A 19683-nucleotide genomic window follows, 5' to 3' on the forward strand; every position below is an offset into this window, starting at 1 on the left:
GATGCAAACTCAAGCAGCGAGCACTTGCGATCAACACTGGCCATATCGTCACCATTTTTTTTTTCTTTAATTTTGAAAAAATCCGCCTCTTGAAAAAGCCTCATTTCTAATGGGCAAAATGCGCGTTGAGGCGTGCTATCACCTCCGCACACCCCTCTGTGACACCCAGCATCTGCTTTGGAGCTTAGTGATTTGGTGAGTTTAAGGACACATGTACTTTTAAATTTGACATTCTCTTTGGTTCACATGGGAACCTTGAATGTAATGTGCCTATAATGATATGAATTATGTACTTACTTATCTCCCTTACTACCATCTCATGCTTTTTGGAATATAACATTGAGCTCCCTTTGCACCGCACGGTGGCATGGTGTTTCGATCTATTGCACGCCATGTTAATTATATATATTGGATTTATTGAATCATGTATTTTAAGATTATTTTATAAAAATTATTTTTTTATGCCACGATACTCATATTTTCTCCTTCCTTTCATACCTTTTTGAGTATGCAATTGTTGTGTGTTGGGCTAGTTGTTGTTGGTCTTTGACCGACCTCCCTGGCTAACTATAAAATTATGTGGGCCGTAGTTTGTCTATTAAAGGGAAACTCTGTTGTTATTGTACAGAAATTCACACTTGTCCCTCACTGCACATTTAATTTTGTCGATCATAAAAGTGAACTTTGGCCAGAAAGACTGGACCTGGTCATGTAGGGACCATATGAGCACATTCAGCAGCACAGAAGGGAGAGAAGGTAGATTCATCCAATGTGACTTCTCTGCATTTAGTGGTTACTACTCACCTGGGTAGTCATATGTATGAATCTCCTCTTTACACTGCTCATCACCCCTCACATATGTCTGTATAGTATTAATATTGGTCAAGTCTTCACCCTGAAATAAATATTGTAAAAGTCACAGACAGATGGAGAAGTCACATCTATGATCATCTCTAAGTTGTAGGGCGGCGGTGCAGTAACTGAGGCAGTGACCCAAGTAAGTCCAACATAAGCAGCTTTTATTCAGCAGACTCACGGGTAAACAGAAAAGTACTCCAGTACGCAGCAGGGTTAACGCAAGTCCATAACAATGGTTGCTGGGGGCAACGGCCGCGCCGAGCCGCTCAGAGCCTGACGGGTGCAGAGCCTTCCCAGGCGTGGGTTCAGCTACTCACAGGTCCTCCGGGCTTTCCTGCTATGCTCCTAGAAGGTCCCAACACTGAACAACACTAATCCTTAATGCAGGGGTTTTAAAGGACCTGTGGCAAGAGCCACTGGAAAACCTGGGTTGGAGGGAGGAGGCAGCCCCACTGCCTTCCTGTAGCCACCTCCAAGAAATGAAGGCCCTGCCGTGTTTTACTTAATCTGCCTTAGAGAGATAGCCTGACCAGGTCAATGCTCACCTTCATTCCTGCATTGCAGCCATAGCGGTTGTAACATACCTGGCGGCGTCCTTGCATAGTGGTCCATCTCCCACTGTGCAAGAGCGCGCACTTGATCTCCAGTCCAGAATGTCTCTCTGGCTTCCCTCCATGCTGTCTGTCTGTGTCTGTTTCTGCTGCTTAAGGGCGGCGCCCGATCACTTCCTGCTTTTTGTACCTGCTGTGGGTCACACCCCTTGTGCGTCCTCAGCCTATTGCTGTCTGTCACCTGGTATTTAACCCAGCTGCCCCAATCAATCCCTGCCTGAGCATTGTGTTTCATTCAGTGTTTGCTTTCACTCTGAAGGTGCCAGGTCCCGTTCTGTGTTCTCTTGTCTGCCTATCCTGGAGGCTGTATTTCCAGGCCTGTCTGAACACGCTCCTAGCCTGTTCCTCCCGCCTTCTAGGGGCCGATTACCTAGACCCGCTCCTGTATCTTGTCTGTCCTGTCTGAACACGCTCCTAGCCTGTTCCTCCCGCCTTCTAGGGGCCGATTACCTAGACCCGCTCCTGTATCTTGTCTGTCCTGTCTGAACACGCTCCTTGCCTGTTCGTTCTGCCTCTCTGGGGGCCGTATTCCCAGACCCGCTCCTGTATCCCGCTGCAGTGTCGGTCTCCTCCGTACACTCAGTTCCAGTCTGAACTCTCTTCTATCTTTTACCTGTTTTTTCTGTATGTCCGTTCCTTTCCTTTTTCTGCAGAGTCTGAACTCGTACCTAACTCCTGCTTGTTGTCTCTGTACTCCCGTTTGTGAGTTTGTGGTCCACTCGCTACTTCACTGCAAGTACCCTGTGGGTATCTGGCTCTGCCTTTCCCTTCCTGTCTGTTCCGTGTGTACTGAGCCCTGTCCCCCCTGCTCTGCCTTGCTCACCGCTCTGGCGGTTCTAGCCTGCTCTGCCTTGCTCACTGCTCGGCAGCCTTGCTCCGCTCTGACCCTTTTGCTCACTGCTCCGGCAGCCTTGCTCCGCTCTGACCCTTTTGCTCGCTGCTCCGGCAGCCTTGCTCCGCTCTTGCTCACCGCTCCTGGCGGTCTCGTCCTGCTCTGCTCTTGCTCACCGCTCCAGGCGGCCTCGTCCTGCTCTGCTCTTGCTCACCGCTTCTGGCGGTCTCGTCCTGCTCTGCTCTTGCTCCCCGCTTCAGGCGGTCTCGTCCTGCTCTGCTCTTGCTCACCGCTCCAGGCGGTCTCGTCCTGCTCTGCTCTTGCTCACCGCTCCAGGCGGTCTCGTCCTGCTCTGCTCTTGCTCACCGCTCCAGGCGGTCTCGTCCTGCTCTGCTCTTGCTCACCGCTCCAGGCGGTCTCGTCCTGCTCTGCTCTTGCTCACCGCTCCAGGCGGTCTCGTCCTGTTTTGCTCTTGCTCACCGCTCCAGGCGGCCTCGTCCTGCTCTGCTCTCGCTCACCGCTCCGGGCGGTCTCGTCCTGCTCTGCTCTCGCTCACCGCTCCGGGCGGTCTCGTCCTGCTCTGCTCTCGCTCACTGCTCCGGGCGGTCTCGTCCTGCCCTGCTCTCGCTCACCTCTTTGGGCGGCCTCACTCTGCTGTGTTTGTCCGCCACATCTGTGGTTCTGTTCCAGAGTCCCAGTGTGTACTGGGTCCTATCCCGCCTGTGTTCCTACCTGCTAGTGCCTTCCTGTCTGCACTCTAGCCGTGCTTGCCTGTACCCCCCTGCCTGCATACCCGCCTGCCTGCATACCAGTCGTGCCTGCCTATTCCCACCAGTCTGTGTGCCAGCCTAACCAGTCTGTTCCTGTATTCCCCTGTGTGGGTCAACAGCCGTGTCCGGGGTCTGTCCTGGAGTAGCACCTGGTCCCTCTGCTCGGTTCCTCCTTGGTGCACTGGCGTCGTATGCCGTCGTGCGACCCTGGTCGGATCGGGTGAATACCTAGTTACGCCCCTCCAGGCATTCACTCTCCGGCACGGTCCAGTGGAATCACACGCACACTCCGCTCAGCCAGGGCGTGTGCATTACAGCATGCTCAGGCCATGGTTCCCGTTGAGCCCCACGGCCTTCGCTCTCTGAGACGTTTTCCAGTGAATACGTGCATTAAAAATAAATAAAATTTTTTTTTTCTTTAGCTGAGTTCCAGGCGAAGTACGCACCCGTCCAGATGGATCTTTCTGCACTCGTTCCTGCGGATCCGCCACGGTACTTTGGGGATCCAAAACAAAGTCATGCATTTGTGGAGCAATGCATGCTACACTTCAAGGCCTACCCTCTCTATTTTCCTTCCGATTGGGCTAAAGTGGCCTTTATGATTGACTACCTAGCGGGTGATGCCTTGAAATGGGTCACCCCCCTATGGGAAGCATGGGATCCTGTCGTCCTTGACCTGCAGGCCTTCCTGGTGGCCTTTCGTATGGTCTTCGAGGACCCTAACCCTGAAGCCCCTGCTGAAGCTTCGCTTCCCAATATCCCGGAGCAGCCCCGATGGGTAATGTGTGTGGGTAGCGCACTAGTCCTCCTGCCCGAAGAAACTACTGCCCACCCAGAATCCACACAGGATGACTACGCTCTCTGGAATACTTCTCACAACCTCAAGAGGCAGTCCAGAAGTGCTAGACGTAGAGACAAGCCGTCACGCCAGGGTCTGTCCTCCCTGAGACCTTCTGACCCCAACCTTGAGGTCCCTACTGAAGCTTCATCTCCCTGTATCCCGGAGAAGCCCCAACGGGTAATGTGCGTGGGTAGTGCTCCAGTTCTCCTGCCCGAAGAGACTACTGCCCATCCAGACTCCACACAGGAGAACTTCCTGCACCCGGCATCAGATGCTTCACCCACTTTAACCAGTGTGCATGTCCAAGGATGCTCCGAAGCTGTGATTACCTCCGAGTCTGTGCACCTCTACTACTTGGCGGAGGACCCCCTGTTGCCTCCTGAATCCTCCGGGATACCACTCGATGACAAATGGAGAGAGACTTCTCTACACCCGGTACTCGATACTTTGTCCGCTCCGTCTTGTGAGCCTGACAATGGGTACCCCAAAGTGGTAGTTACCCCCGAGTCTCTACACCCCTCCGACCAGGCGGAGGACCTCCAGTTGTCTCCAGAACCCTTCGGGGTGCTACCTGGTAGCGAAAGGACAGAGACTCTCCTATACTCTGTACCTGATACCTCGCTCGCTTCGTCCAGTGAGTCCAACCTAGTGTACTCCGAAGCACAGGTTACTCCCGAGTCTCTACACCCCTCCAACCAGGCGGAGGACCTCCAGTTGTCTCCAGAACCCTTCGGGGTGCTACCTGGTAGCGAAAGGACAGAGACTCTCCTATACTCTGTACCTGATACCTCGCTCGCTTCGTCCAGTGAGTCCAACCTAGTGTACTCCGAAGCAGAGGTTACTCCCGAGTCTCTACACCTCTCCGACCGGGCGGAGGACCTCCAGTTGTCTCCAGAACCCTTCGGGGTGCCACCTGGTGGTGAATGGACAGAGACTTTCCTATATCCTGGATCTGATACCTCGCTTGCTTCGTCCAGTGAGTCCGACCTAGTGTACTCTGAAGCAGAGGTTACCCATAAGTCTCTACACCCCTCTGACCAGGCGGAGGACCTCCAGTTGTCTCCAGAACCCTTCGGGGTGCCACCTGGTGGTGAATGGACAGAGACTTTCCAATACTCGGTACCCGATACCTCGCCTGCTTCGTCCAGTGAGTCCGACCTAGTGTACTCTGAAGCAGATGCTTTCTCCGAGCCTCTGCACTCTTCTGACCCGGCGGAGGACCTCCAGTTGTTTCCTGAATCCTCCGGGGTACCACCAGATAACAAAGAGACAGTGACTTTTCCTCATCCTGTACCTGATAACCCGTCTATTTCTTCCTGTGAGTTTGACAAGATGTACCTCGAAGCAGAGATTACCCCCAAGTCTCTGCTCCCCTCCAACCCGGTGGAGGACTTCCAGTTGTCTCCTGTACCCTCTGGGGTGCCACCTGAAAATATGTGGAGAGAGACTTCCTTGTGTGCTGTTCCTGGTACTCCACCCGTTTTGTCTGTTGCTGAGGATGGCTGGATAGGAGGTAGCATCCTAGCTAACCAGATGAGACCAGTTTTTCCTGTGGACAGTGGAAGTGATCTCCTTGAAGTGAAGGATTGGCCCTCGAATTCCCTGCGGAAGATTCTGGCCGGCCTGAAGAAGAGGGGGCGTAAGGGGGGGGGTACTGTAACATACCTGGCGGCGTCCTTGCATAGTGGTCCATCTCCCACTGTGCAAGAGCGTGCACTTAATCTCCAGTCCAGAATGTCTCTCTGGCTTCCCTCCATGCTGTCTGTTTGTGTCTGTTTCTGCTGCTTAAGGGCGGCGCCCGATCACTTCCTGCTTTTTGTACCTGCTGTGGGTCACACCCCTTGTGCGTCCTCAGCCTATTGCTGTCTGTCACCTGGTATTTAACCCAGCTGCCCCAATCAATCCCTGCCTGAGCATTGTGTTTCATTCAGTGTGTGCTTTCACTCTGAAGGTGCCAGGTCCCGTTCTGTGTTCTCTTGTCTGCCTATCCTGGAGGCTGTATTTCCAGGCCTGTCTGAACACGCTCCTAGCCTGTTCCTCCCGCCTTCTAGGGGCCGATTACCTAGACCCGCTCCTGTATCTTGTCTGTCCTGTCTGAACACGCTCCTAGCCTGTTCCTCCCGCCTTCTAGGGGCCGATTACCTAGACCCGCTCCTGTATCTTGTCTGTCCTGTCTGAACACGCTCCTTGCCTGTTCGTTCTGCCTCTCTGGGGGCCGTATTCCCAGACCCGCTCCTGTATCCCGCTGCAGTGTCGGTCTCCTCCGTACACTCAGTTCCAGTCTGAACTCTCTCCTATCTTTTACCTGTTTTTTCTGTATGTCCGTTCCTTTCCTTTTTCTGCAGAGTCTGAACTCGTACCTAACTCCTGCTTGTTGTCTCTGTACTCCCGTTTGTGAGTTTGTGGACCACTCGCTACTTCACTGCAAGTACCCTGTGGGTATCTGGCTCTGCCTTTCCCTTCCTGTCTGTTCCGTGTGTACTGAGCCCTGTCCCCCCTGCTCTGCCTTGCTCACCGCTCTGGCGGTTCTAGCCTGCTCTGCCTTGCTCACTGCTCGGCAGCCTTGCTCCGCTCTGACCCTTTTGTTCACTGCTCCGGCAGCCTTGCTCCGCTCTGACCCTTTTGCTCGCTGCTCCGGCAGCCTTGCTCCGCTCTGCTCTTGCTCACCGCTCCTGGCGGTCTCGTCCTGCTCTGCTCTTGCTCACCGCTCCAGGCGGCCTCGTCCTGCTCTGCTCTTGCTCACCGCTTCTGGCGGTCTCGTCCTGCCCTGCTCTTGCTCACCGCTCCTGGCGGTCTCGTCCTGCTCTGCTCTTGCTCACCGCTCCAGGCGGTCTCGTCCTGCTCTGCTCTTGCTCACCGCTCCAGACGGTCTCGTCCTGCTCTGCTCTTGCTCACCGCTCCAGGCGGTCTCGTCCTGCTCTGCTCTTGCTCACCGCTCCAGGCGGTCTCGTCCTGCTCTGCTCTTGCTCACCGCTCCAGGCGGTCTCGTCCTGCTCTGCTCTTGCTCACCGCTCCAGGCGGTCTCGTCCTGCTCTGCTCTCGCTCACCGCTCCGGGCGGTCTCGTCCTGCTCTGCTCTTGCTCACCGCTCCGGGCGGTCTCGTCCTGCTCTGCTCTCGCTCACCGCTCCGGGCGGTCTCGTCCTGCTCTGCTCTCGCTCACCGCTCCGGGCGGTCTCGTCCTGCTCTGCTCTCGCTCACCGCTCCGGGCGGTCTCATCCTGCCCTGCTCTCGCTCACCTCTCTGGGCGGCCTCACTCTGCTGTGTTTGTCCGCCACATCTGTGGTTCTGTTCCAGAGTCCCAGTGTGTACTGGGTCCTATCCCGCCTGTGTTCCTACCTGCTAGTGCCTTCCTGTCTGCACTCTAGCCGTGCTTGCCTGTACCCCCCTGCCTGCATACCCGCCTGCCTGCATACCAGTCGTGCCTGCCTATTCCCACCAGTCTGTGTGCCAGCCTAACCAGTCTGTTCCTGTATTCCCCTGTGTGGGTCAACAGCCGTGTCCGGGGTCTGTCCTGGAGTAGCACCTGGTCCCTCTGCTCGGTTCCTCCTTGGTGCACTGGCGTCGTATGCCGTCGTGCGACCCTGGTCGGATCGGGTGAATACCTAGTTACGCCCCTCCAGGCATTCACTCTCTGGCACGGTCCAGTGGAATCACACGCCGCTCAGCCCGGGCGTGTTCATTACAGCGGTGTCTGTGACTGCAATGCACACCAACGGGTTTAATAGGTCTCTGTACACATTCTGGGGGATATATAACGTCCCTCGTATACGATCCCAGTCACTGCCTCACAAAGTCTGTCATCTCCACCGTCCTCAGTGCACAAGTATAAAACATATAATACTGGTGGATAAAACAAGACTGAACACAAGACCTTCACAAATGTCTACACATCATAGGGGAGATCTCTTGACATCTTATCTCCATCTACCTGATGATCCTGAGGAACATTGGGATCTTCTTGTTTACAATCCTGTGGAAGAAGAGGACGGGGACATCTCTCTGGTGTTGTCCTCTTACTGGATAGATCTGGAGGAAACACATACAGAGACTGAATTCATTCTTTACATACAGATAATTATAGGCCGTGTGTATTTAGTCCTGTCTATTACCTGGTGATGTGAGGGGCTGGGGAACCTCCATCATGATGTTCCTGTACAGATCTTTGTGTCCTTCTAAATACTCCCACTCCTCCATGGATAAATAGACAGCGACATCCTGACACCTTATAGGAACCTGACACATACAATGATACCGTCATCCCCCCAATCCCTTCATAGCGTTACTGTATAATGTCCCAGCATTCCCAGCAGTGTCACCTCTCCAGTCAGCAGCTCAATCATCTTGTAGGTGAGTTCTAGGATCTTCTGGTCACTGATGTCCTCGTGTATCAGGGGGTGTGGTGGAGGCCCCGTGATTGGGCTCAGTGGTCTTCCCCATCCCTCAGACACAGGGTCCTGACAGCGCTCACTAGAGGTCTTCTTCACTACTGTATAATCCTGGTTATGGAGAGACACATTAATAAATCTCACTCCAGACATTTCCAGAGTCCTCACCTCTCCAGTTCTGTTCATCTGTTATTCCCATAGATAAGAATGATGTAATGTGACGTCATCAGAATCTCTCACCTCTCCAGTAAGCCGGAAGAGGATCTCTAGGGTGAGGTGTAATATCCTCTCCGCCATCTTCTTTCTGTCTCTATCCATTCTTCTATAGGAAAATTATATAGATAAATTATTAGTATCTCATATTGTGGGAATCTGAGTGGATTGAAGACGAGTTGGTGTAAAATATATAAAATTTTGTGTAATAAAAAAATTAATAGCATTGTGATGCCGGTATAAAGCAATAATGTGGTAGAGCACTTCATACATCTTGAGGTCACACAGAGATACCGATGTGCTATCAGTTGGGATTATGGAAGTTATAAAATAATTCAGTAATATAACAATATAAAGAAACAGCAGTCTTTGTGCAGCCAATAAAATATGTTAATGGTTTATTTGTATACATCTCACCACTCCACAATAAGTTCTAGAAAGAAGAGGTCTTCTATCTCCACCACCTACTCTACACTGTGTGCACAATTATTAGGCAATTTGTATTTTTGATGATTACTTTTATTATTTAACATCTCCAGTGCTGTTGGTCAATCCAAAGGGTAATAAACCTGAATATTTAAGAAAGTAAAAGTGAGGTGTTATCTTAGGAGAATATCTCTGTGTCCAGAATTATTATGCAACTATATGAAAAATGTAAATTTTCCATCTTAATTGTTTATTTTCATCTGGTATATTGAGAATAAGACCCAAACAACTCAATGTCCAAAAATACATTTCTGACATTTAATAAAAATTTATCAGTGACCAATATAGCCACCCTTCTTCTCAATACCAGTGATAAGCCATCCATCCATGGAGTCCATTAGTTTCTTAATCTGTTGACGATCATCTTTGTGGGCAGCACCAGGCAAACACTTCTCAGAGAGGGGACTGTTCTCCTTCACCATAAATCTCGAGTTTAAGAAAAGCTCAAAAGTTCTCAGGAAGGTTTAGATCCAGTGAGGAAAAAGTCATGTCATTAGTCTTTCATTAAGGCCTTTCCAGGTACTGAGCAGTGAAGACTTCGATGCTGCGATTGAGCATTCTCCCGCAGAACAATCCTGTTGTTTCTTTTTTTAAAGATGCAGATTTTTTCTGTACCTCTGTTTAAAGAAAGCATCATCTAAAAACTGGCAGTAGGTTTGGGATTTGATTTTGAGTCCACATTCAATTAAAAAAAAGTCCAACTAGCTCATCTGTAGTAATACCAGCCCATAGCAATCCCCAACTCCATCTCGCTGGCGTCTGAGTTGAAGTCTAGGTCTGTGCCCATTAATGATTCAGCCACGAGCCATCCATCTGCTCCATCGAGAGTCACTCTCATCAGTCCATAAAACCTTTTTAAAAAAATCTGTCTTCAGCTTTCTTTTGGTTAAGTCTTGATGTTTGCATGCACTTGTGTCTTGTTGGTGGTGATTGATATTCAGCCTCGGTCTTGTCTCTGAGCACTGAACACCTAGTTCTTCTGGGCCTCCAGGGAGGCTGCAATTCTGGAATACGACAGTACTGGAGGATAATATCTTCCTGGTCGCTTCACGTTTGAGTCTTCTGAAATCTTTTGCAGTTAATGTTATGCTGTATATTTTTTTTTCAACCCTGTAGACTTTTGAAGCTTCCGTGGTCACTCCCCAATATCTGAGCAATTTAAGGAGTGCTGCATCCCTCTGTAAGACTTTTAACCATTTTTGACTTTTTAGAGTCAGTTAAAACTCTTTTTGGCCCATTTTGTCTGAGAACAAGAAGCTGTCTAATAACCCCCCCCCCCCCTGATAAAGGGTGTCAATATCCATAGGCCACACACCCCTCATTACACAAATACACATCACCTGATCTACTTTATTTTTCGGACTGTAATACGCACCGGACCATAAGATGCACCTAGGTTTTAGAAAAGGAAAATAGAAAAAAAAATTTAAACCAAAAATGTGGTCATGATGCCCTGTTAAGGGGGAGGGGGTCTACTGCTGACACTGTTATAGGGGTATTGTCCCCCAATTCTGTTAATATGCCCCATCCTGGTATATATGGCCCCCTTTTCCCTGTTATATGTGGCCCTCATCCCCATCCTGATATGCATGGCCCCCTCTTCCCTCTTCCTGGTATGTATGGCACCCTTCATTCTGGTATGTATGGCCCCCCTCACACCCATCCTGGCATGTATGGCACCTTCATCCCTCTTCTTCGTATGTATGGTACCTTCATTCCTCTTCCTGGTATGTATGGCACTCTTCATCCCTGTGTGTATGGCCGCCTTCATCCCTGTATGTATGGACCTCTTCATCTCTGTATGTATGGCCCCGCTCATGCCTCATCCCTGTATGCATGGCCCCCCTTATGCCTCATCCCTGTATGCATGGCCCCCTTTATCCTTGCATGCATGGCCCCCTTCATCCCTGTATGTATGGCCCCCTCATCCTGGTATGCTTGGCACCCCCTGATCTCCATCACGCCGCACAGAAAAAAATAAACAATCATACTCACCTCCTCCCTCCTCCAGCGCTGTGTTCCGCTCTGTGCCGGAATAGTCACTGCTCCCCACGCTGGGACTGCGTGCGTGGGGAGCAGTGACCTTCATTCTCCCTAATAGCGCGCACGCTGTAGCCGTAGCACGGCTCCTGCTGTGCTCGGCTGTCAACATGCCCGCTATCAAAGTCCATTAATATTCACCACACCCATGGGATATTCACTGGGTGTGGGGAGCAGTGAATATTCATTTTCTTTAGTAGCGGGCACAGTGTAGGCTGCAGCAGGCGGCTGCTGCCTCCTGTGCCCCACTACTTCGCCACTGTCACTGTCACTTCCCTCACAGCTACAGTATTTATGTATATCGGACTTTAAGACGCACCTCCGACTTATCTCCAAAATTTTGGAGGAAAAAAGGTGCGTCTTATAGTCTGAAAAATACAGTACTTCATCCAATAACAAATGTTTATATAGCTTGCATTTGTAAAATTTGCATAAAAATGATCATATGGTCAAAATATTCACTGGCCTAATAATTGCGCGCACAGTGTATGTTTCAAAGTGATCAAGAAAACTATTTTTTATTCTCACCTGCTATAATCTATGGGTGCAATGTTCAGGAATCATCCCTCAATCCATAGATCGTGGATTACACATCTCACCCCTGACAAAGCCAAAAAGTGAAAATAGTTGGGCAATAATCTGACACTTGTCTCCATTGTGATTATGATATGTTATAAGCAAGTTTAAATCTCTCAGTTCTTTCAATGTGTATTAGGGGTGCACTGTTTTTCTTATGGTAATACAATAAGAAACACTGGCATGGTGGCAACTAGCAGGGTGCAGTGCATGCTCAGGTGTTACAAAAAATAAATGATTACAAACATATCCTGTAGATAACAGCAAAAGAGGAGAAGAACCCTATTAGTGGTGTGGGCTGTGGGGCACTAAAACTATGGGGGTAACAAAGATGAGGATCATTACTGCATAGGGCTATTACTTTGTAGGGCACTATAGATGGTTATAGCACTATGTGGAAGTGGGGACAAATGGGCAGGACAACTAAGGAGAGTAATGAAAAATATATATATGAAAAAGACAAAATATTAAAAAACACACAAACAATAAATGTTTATATCATTCCCCTCCCCCCAAAGTAAATAGCAAAATGTAATACATTGAAAAAATTATTCGGTATTGCCATGCACGTAACTGCCTGAATTAATAACATTTTGAAATATTTTTTCCCATGTGGTATAAATTGAAACACTAGGAATAATGTTTTTTGATCACTTCAATTCCACATAAAAATGTAATAAAAAGCTATTAAAATGTCATATTTCCTCCAAAATTGTATCAGCAAAAACAAAGAAAACAAGAAATAATCATTGAAACCGGACCATCGATGGAAGAATGAAAATAGTTACAGGTCTCAGAAAATGGCGACACGAAAAAATTGTTAGATACTAAATTTTCAGCCCAGGTGACATCATAGATGTAGCGCATTAGACCGCTGCAGTCAACCACTGATCTCAGAACTGATGACTATTTATTCAGTATGACTCGTTGAGCTCAGTGACTGGCTGCAGTTGTCACACACGCTAAAGACATGACATCACCACTGCAGCCTATAAAGAAGACCCGAGCAGCAGCAGAGAGCCGGCGCTGGAGCAGGGGAAGGTGAGTAATGCTGATTGTAGTATTTGTTACACAGACTTGTAGATTGTGTACAGAAGATTGAAAGGGGAATCCTCTTCTATGATACTCCTCTCTGCTGTTAGTCCAGGGCACATTGTGATGTTCAAAGTTATAATGAGCTTTAGCCTGAGGACAGACAGGAATAATTATGAGATGGCCACATCATGCTGAGGACTTTGCCACACACTTCAAAATAAAGATCTACCAATTAAGGCAAGTCTTTATTTTCCCACCACCACAACCCCTTCGTGTACCAGACCAATTCCCTTTTCCTATTACCTCCCTCTCCAACATCATTGAAGGACAGCTTACTCGCCTCCTCTACAAATCACACCTCACCACTTGTGCACTCCACCCCATCCCACCTCCTCCCCAACCTCACTACCCCACTTATCCCGGCCCTAACCCACCTCTTCTACCTATCAATATTCTGGTACCTTCCTTTCTGCTTTCAAACATGCCACAATCATGCCTGCCCTCAAAAAACCATCCCTCGACCCGCCCGCTATGTCAAACTATCGCCCCATATCGCTGCTACCATTCGCTTCCAAACTCCTTCAGCAACATGTACACACTAAACTTTCTTCCCATCTCTCATCTAACTTGCTCTTCGACAACCTACAATCCGGCTTCAGCCCCCATCATTCCACTGAAACTGCCCTGACCAAAATTGCTAATGACTTACAGCCAAAGCTAACAGACAATTCTCCATACTCCTCCTTCTAGTCTGTCCTCTGCCTTCGACACAGTTGACCACTGCTTCCTACTACAGATCCTCTCTTCCTTTGGTGTCAAAAGACCTCGCCCCATCCTAGAAAGACTCATACCTTTCCAGCTGCACATTCAGCGTCTCCCACTCCCACACTACCTCCTCAGCCCACCCTCTCTGTTGGAGAGGCTCTGTCCTAGGAACCCTACTCTTCTTCATCTATACCCTTGGCCTGTGACAGCTCATAAATCCCATGGCTTCCAGCACCATCTGTACGCTGATGACACCCAGATCTACCTCTCTGGCCCAGACGTCACCTCTCTGCTGTCCAGAGTCCCGGAGTGTCCATCAGCCATATCCGCCTCCTTCTCCTCTCGCTTCCTCAAGCTCAACGGTGATAATAATGTGTGTACAGCGCTGCGGAGTATGGAGGCGATATAGAAGGGAGAGGAATATCCCGATAGAGAGTAATGGGGAATCTCCACATACCTCCACCTGCAGAGTCGCCACCACTTATATGGCTGTTCTGTGCGCACAGGACCTGTGATGAGGTCACAGGAGGGGAGGAGTCAGGGGTCACATGATCAGGGGCCTCAGTGGGTGCAGGACTCTGCTTTGCTGGATTATGGGTGGGGTCTGTATGCCCCCAGTTTGCAGATAATTACAGATTGTTCTCAGTGGGAAACAAGATGATCCTGGAGGTCTGATGTCTTTAATGGCTAACGAAGAGAAATAATGATGTCACCAGCGAGCTGCTGTCAGACATCTTAGGTGTCACCAGTCCATGAGGAAGAGACCGGAGTACCTTATCTATTATCTATCTATCTATCATCTATTATCTATCTATCATCTATCTATTATCTATCTATTATCTATCTATCATCTATCTATTATCTATCTATCATCTATTTATTATCTATCATCTATGTATTATCTATCATCTATCTATCATCTATCTATTATCTATCTATCATCTATCTATTATCTATCTATTATCTATCTATTATCTATCTATCATCTATCTATTATCTATCTATTATCTATCTATCATCTATCTATTATCTATCTATTATCTATCTATTATCTATCTATCATCTATTATCTATCTATTATCTATCATCTATCTATTATCTATCTATCATCCATCTATTATCTATCATCTATCTATCAATCATCTATTATCTATCTATCACCTATTATCTATCTATCTATTAATCATTTATCTATTATCTATCAATTATCTATTTATTATTTATCTATCATCTATCTATTTATCATCTATTATCTATCATATATCTATCCATATATCTATCTATAATCTATCATCTATTTATCATTTCTCTATTATCTATCTATCATCTATCTATTTATCATCTATTACCTATCAGCTATCATCTATATCTATTTATCATCTATTACTTATCATCTATTTATCATCTATTACCTATCATCTATCTATCTGTCATCTATCTATTACCTATCATCGATCTATTATCTCTCTATCAACTATGTATTTATCATATATTTATTATCTATTATCTATCTATTATCTATCTATTATCTATCGTCTATCTATTATTTATCTATGAGGGTCAGTCAATAAGTAATGCCTCCTATTTTTTTTCTCCTTTTAATTGGCAAGAAATTCAAATGCAATTACAGAGGTTGAAAACCACAACATTAACGATTAATTTGTCACTTTTCAATATAATCTCCATCCACTTCCACAGTCTTGGTCCACCGTTTAACAAGGACATGTATTCCAGCATGGTAAAAAGCATTCTTGGGACCCACCGTGCACAAACTTTTCTGTATCCCAGTTGTCCAATAATTTTCATCACACTGCCGTTACTGAGGCAGATAATGGCACACAATTCATCTGCAGTCACCCGGCGGTCACCACGAATGGTGTCATCGACTTGCTGAATGCTGCTTGGAGTCACTGCGGTTACTAGCCTGCCAATCCGCATTTTGTCAGCCAACGGTGATGGCCCTTCAGCTGTGTTACAGCGACGAACCCATCGTCTAACAGTACTGACATCCACTGTTGCATCACCGGACACATTTTTCAGTCTCTCATGAATTCGAATGGGCGTTTCACCTTCTGCATGCAAGAATTCAATCACAGAACGTTGTCTAATACGAACATCGATGTCAGCCATTTTGCAAACGGATACAGTCCTGCCACCTGTTTGTGCAGGAAGTTGCAATTGCTGTGGATTGGAGAAGAAGGTTTGAGGAATTGTGCCAAATTCGAATATTTAACATAACTACCTTATTTAAGGAGAAAAAAAAATAGGAGGCATTACTTATTGACTGACCCTCGTATCATCTATCTATTTATCTATCATCTAACCATATATCTATCTATTATCTATCATCTATCTGTTATCTATTTATCATTTATCTATCTATTATCTATCATATACAGTACAGACCAAAAGTTTGGACACACCTCATTTAAAGATTTTTCTGTATTTTCATGACTATGAAAATTGTACATTCACACTGAAGACATCAAAACTGTGAATTAACACATGTGGAATTATATAGTTAACAAAAAAGTGTGAAACAACTGAAAATATGTCTTATATTCTAGGTTCTTCAAAGTAGCCACCTTTTGCTTTGATGACTGCTTTGCACACTCTTGGCATTCTCTTGATGAGCTTCAAGAAGTAGTCACCGGAAATGGTCTTCCAACAATCTTGAAGGAGTTCCCAGAGATGCTTAGCACTTGTTAGCCCTTTTGCCTTCACTCTGTGGTCCAGCTCACCCCAAACCATCTCGATTTAGTTCAGGTCTGGTGACTGTGGAGGCCAGGTCATCTGGCGTAGCACCCCATCACTCTCCTTCTTGGTCAAATAGCCCTTACACAGCCTGGAGGTGTGTTTGGGGTCATTAAATAAAGATATAAATCACTGCACTCCCTATGAGTGTGCACGAGTAGGGGCCGAACCCTGGTATATCAGATCAAAGAGCCTCGGCACTTAATCGTCCTTTTGCAAGAGAAAATTTATTGACTTTGTGAAATAAATCTGCACACAGAAATAACACCAAAACGTTTCGGTCTTAGCGACCTTCTTCAGTTGACTGTAGAAAATAGGACAATGTCATAGACAATTAGATACAGAACGATATAAATATCATTTCTAGATGACATAGTGAAAAAACAGCATATCATAAGTAGTGAAACAGAAATCCTTCCCATTATATTATACAAGTGTGCACAGTAATGCATAAGCGAAATATATAGCACATAGATACACAGTATACTTTTCCATAATATGTAGGGAAATCACAAAGGAGGGAGGGGGGGGGGGTGGAAGAAGGACAGGGAGAAGGGGACAAAGGTATGGAGCACATAGGTATGGGGGGAAGGGGAAGAAAAAACAGAACACAAGACAGCTGGCAGAAGTGGGCACATACCGGGTAATTCTGCGAGAGATGTGAGCAACAAGTGGGTCCCAATAGGGCTGCCTACAGGTGAGAAGGTGAAAGAAATCAGAGGCAAGGACCTCACAGAGTGCCCCAGAAAGGCGTGCTGTGCCAAAGGCTACCTGCTGAGAAGCGCGTGGGGGCATGGACATCACAACGCGGTCTCCACCGCTAGTTGGAGTAACCATAAGTGCAGAGAGGGAGGTTAATAAAGGGTCTAAAATGCAAAAGACGCGCGAATCTGAAACGCCGGACCGCGCATACCGGAAGTGCCATACTACGCAACCGGAAATGACGTTTGCGGGTCACCGTCTGCGTTCCACAGAGGGAGAGCGCAAACCGGAAGTTCCGGTTTGAAGCGAACAGGAAGTGATGACTGGCGTGTTTATGTAAGTTCGCGTGTGCGCTCTAACTTATGTCTCTTTTGTTGCAGATTCACCTTGTACTGTGGTCCTCTCCCACCTCCCCTTCGTTTTCCATCTATACCTCTCGTTGTTTCCCTCCCCTGGCTATGTACATCGTCCTGGAACGCAAGTGATCCCTTCATGGAACGCACCGGCTTTCATCACTTCCTGTTCGCTTCAAACCGGAACTTCCGGTTTGCGCTCTCCCTCTGTGGAACGCAGACGGTGACCCGCAAACGTCATTTCCGGTTGCGTAGTATGGCACTTCCGGTATGCGCGGTCCGGCGTTTCGGATTCGCGCGTCTTTTGCATTTTAGACCCTTTATTAACCTCCCTCTCTGCACTTATGGTTACTCCAACTAACGGTGGAGACCGCGTTGTGATGTCCATGCCCCCACGCGCTTCTCAGCAGGTAACCTTTGGCACAGCACGCCTTTCTGGCGCACTCTGTGAGGTCCTTGCCTCTGATTTCTTTCACCTTCTCACCTGTAGGCAGCCCTATTGGGACCCACTTGTTGCTCACATCTCTCGCAGAATTACCCGGTATGTGCCCACTTCTGCCAGCTGTCTTGTGTTGTTTTTTCTTCCCCTTCCCCCCATACCTATGTGCTCCATACCTTTGTCCCCTTCTCCCTGTCCTTCTTCTCCCCCCCCCCCTCCTTTATGATTTCCCTACATATTATGGAAAAGTATACTGTGTATCTATGTGCTATATATTTCGCTTATGCATTACTGTGCACACTTGTATAATATAATGGGAAGGATTTCTGTTTCACTACTTATGATATGCTGTTTTTTCACTATGTCATCTAGAAATGATATTTATATCGTTCTGTATCTAATTGTCTATGACATTGTCCTATTTTCTACAGTCAACTGAAGGTCGCTAAGACCGAAACGTTTTGGTGTTATTTCTGTGTGCAGATTTATTTCACAAAGTCAATAAATTTTCTCTTGCAAAAGGACGATTAAGTGCCGAGGCTCTTTGATCTGTTTGGGGTCATTGTCCTGTTGAAAAATAAATGATGGTCCAACTAAACGCAAACCGGATGGAATAGCATGCCGATGCAAGATGCTGTGGTAGCCATGCTGGTTCAGTATGGCTTCAATTTTGAATAAATCCCCAACAGTGTCACCAGCAAAGCACCCCCACACCATCACACGTCCTCCTCCATGCTTCACGGTGGGAACCAGGCATGTAGAGTCCATCCGTTCACCTTTTCTGCGTCGCACAAAGACACGGTGGTTGGAACCAAAGATCTCAAATTTGGACTCATCAGACCAAAGCACAGATTTCCACTGGTCTAATGTCCATTCCTTGTGTTCTTTAGCCCAATCAAGTCTCTTCTGCTTGTTGCCTGTCCTTAGCAGTGGTTTCCTAGCAGCTATTTTACTATGAAGGCCTGCTACACAAAGTCTCCTCTTAACAGTTGTTGAAGAGATGTGTCTGCTGCTAGAACTCTGTGTGGCATTGATCTGGTCTCTAATCTGATCTGCTGTTAACCTGCGATTTCTGAGGCTGGTGACTCGGATAAACTTATCCTCAGAAGCAGAGGTGACTCTTGGTCTTCCTTTCCTGGGGCGGTCCTCATGTGAGTCAGTTTCTTTGTAGCACTTGATGGATTTTGCAACTGCACTTGGGGACACTTTCAAAGTTCTCCCAATTTTTCAGAGTGACTGACCTTCATTTCTTAAAGTAATGATGGCCACTCGTCTTTCTTTACTTAGCTGCTTTTTTCTTGCCATAATACAAATTCTAACAGTCTATTCAGTAGGACTATCAGCTGTGTATCCACCAGACTTCTGCACAACACAACTGATGATCCCAACCCCATTTATAAGGCAAGAAATCCCACTTATTAAACCTGACAGGGCACACCTGTGAAGTGAAAACCATTTCCAGTGACTACCTCTTGAAGCTCATCAAGAGAATGCCAAGAGTGCGCAAAGCAGTCATCAAAGCAAAAGGTGGCTACTTTGAAGAACCTAGAATATAAGACATATTTTCAGTTGTTTCACACTTTTTTGTTAAGTATATAATTCCACATGTGTTAATTCATAGTTTTGATGCCTTCAGTGTGAATGTACAATTTTCATAGTCATGAAAATATAGAAAAATCTTTAAATCATAAGGTGTGTCCAAACTTTTGGTCTGTACTGTATCTATGTAGTGATATTGTGCAACAGGTGGGATATTTTTGCTCTTAGATCTTAAATTTGAAAAAGGAGGACTGGGTGAGTCAGAAGTCATTGAGTAATTTCCCAGGTCTTCTAATGTATTGCCTCTTCCTCCTTCTCCTTCATCAATATGGGTTCTAATGATTTAACCCCTTACCGACGTGGTACGAACTAATATGCACCATGTCAGTACCCCCGGTTTAGTGCGGGCTCAGTGCCTGAACCGGGCACATGTCAGCTGATCTATACAGCTGAAATGTGCCCGCAACATGTCACCCGCGGCTG

General features: G+C 47.2%; 1 protein-coding gene and 1 long non-coding RNA gene across 2 annotated transcripts in view; both read right to left on the bottom strand.

Moving 5' to 3' along the window:
• Positions 1-8349, bottom strand: part of LOC141218918 (uncharacterized) — a 78123-nt gene extending 69774 nt beyond the window's left edge. The window contains exons 1-4 of the mRNA XM_073665973.1: positions 8230-8349; positions 8023-8146; positions 7842-7939; positions 805-895 (exon numbers count right to left, since the gene is read on the bottom strand). Of these exons, the coding sequence (XP_073522074.1) occupies positions 805-895; positions 7842-7939; positions 8023-8146; positions 8230-8253 (337 nt within the window). The 5' untranslated portion in view covers positions 8254-8349. The remainder of the gene's footprint in view (positions 1-804; positions 896-7841; positions 7940-8022; positions 8147-8229) is intronic.
• A 137-nt stretch (positions 8350-8486) lies between these two features.
• Positions 8487-13952, bottom strand: LOC141218933 (uncharacterized). Its single transcript, XR_012287582.1, has 3 exons — positions 13871-13952; positions 11566-11638; positions 8487-8620 (listed from the first exon to the last, which is right to left on the bottom strand). It is a non-coding gene; the product is annotated as an uncharacterized lncRNA (long non-coding RNA).
• Positions 13953-19683: the final 5731 nt, after the last annotated feature.

Source organism: Phyllobates terribilis, unplaced genomic scaffold, assembly GCF_046119375.1.
Source record: "Phyllobates terribilis strain yellow unplaced genomic scaffold, ASM4611937v1 Scaffold_251__1_contigs__length_2838608, whole genome shotgun sequence".
NCBI classification, from domain to species: Eukaryota; Metazoa; Chordata; class Amphibia; order Anura; family Dendrobatidae; genus Phyllobates; species Phyllobates terribilis.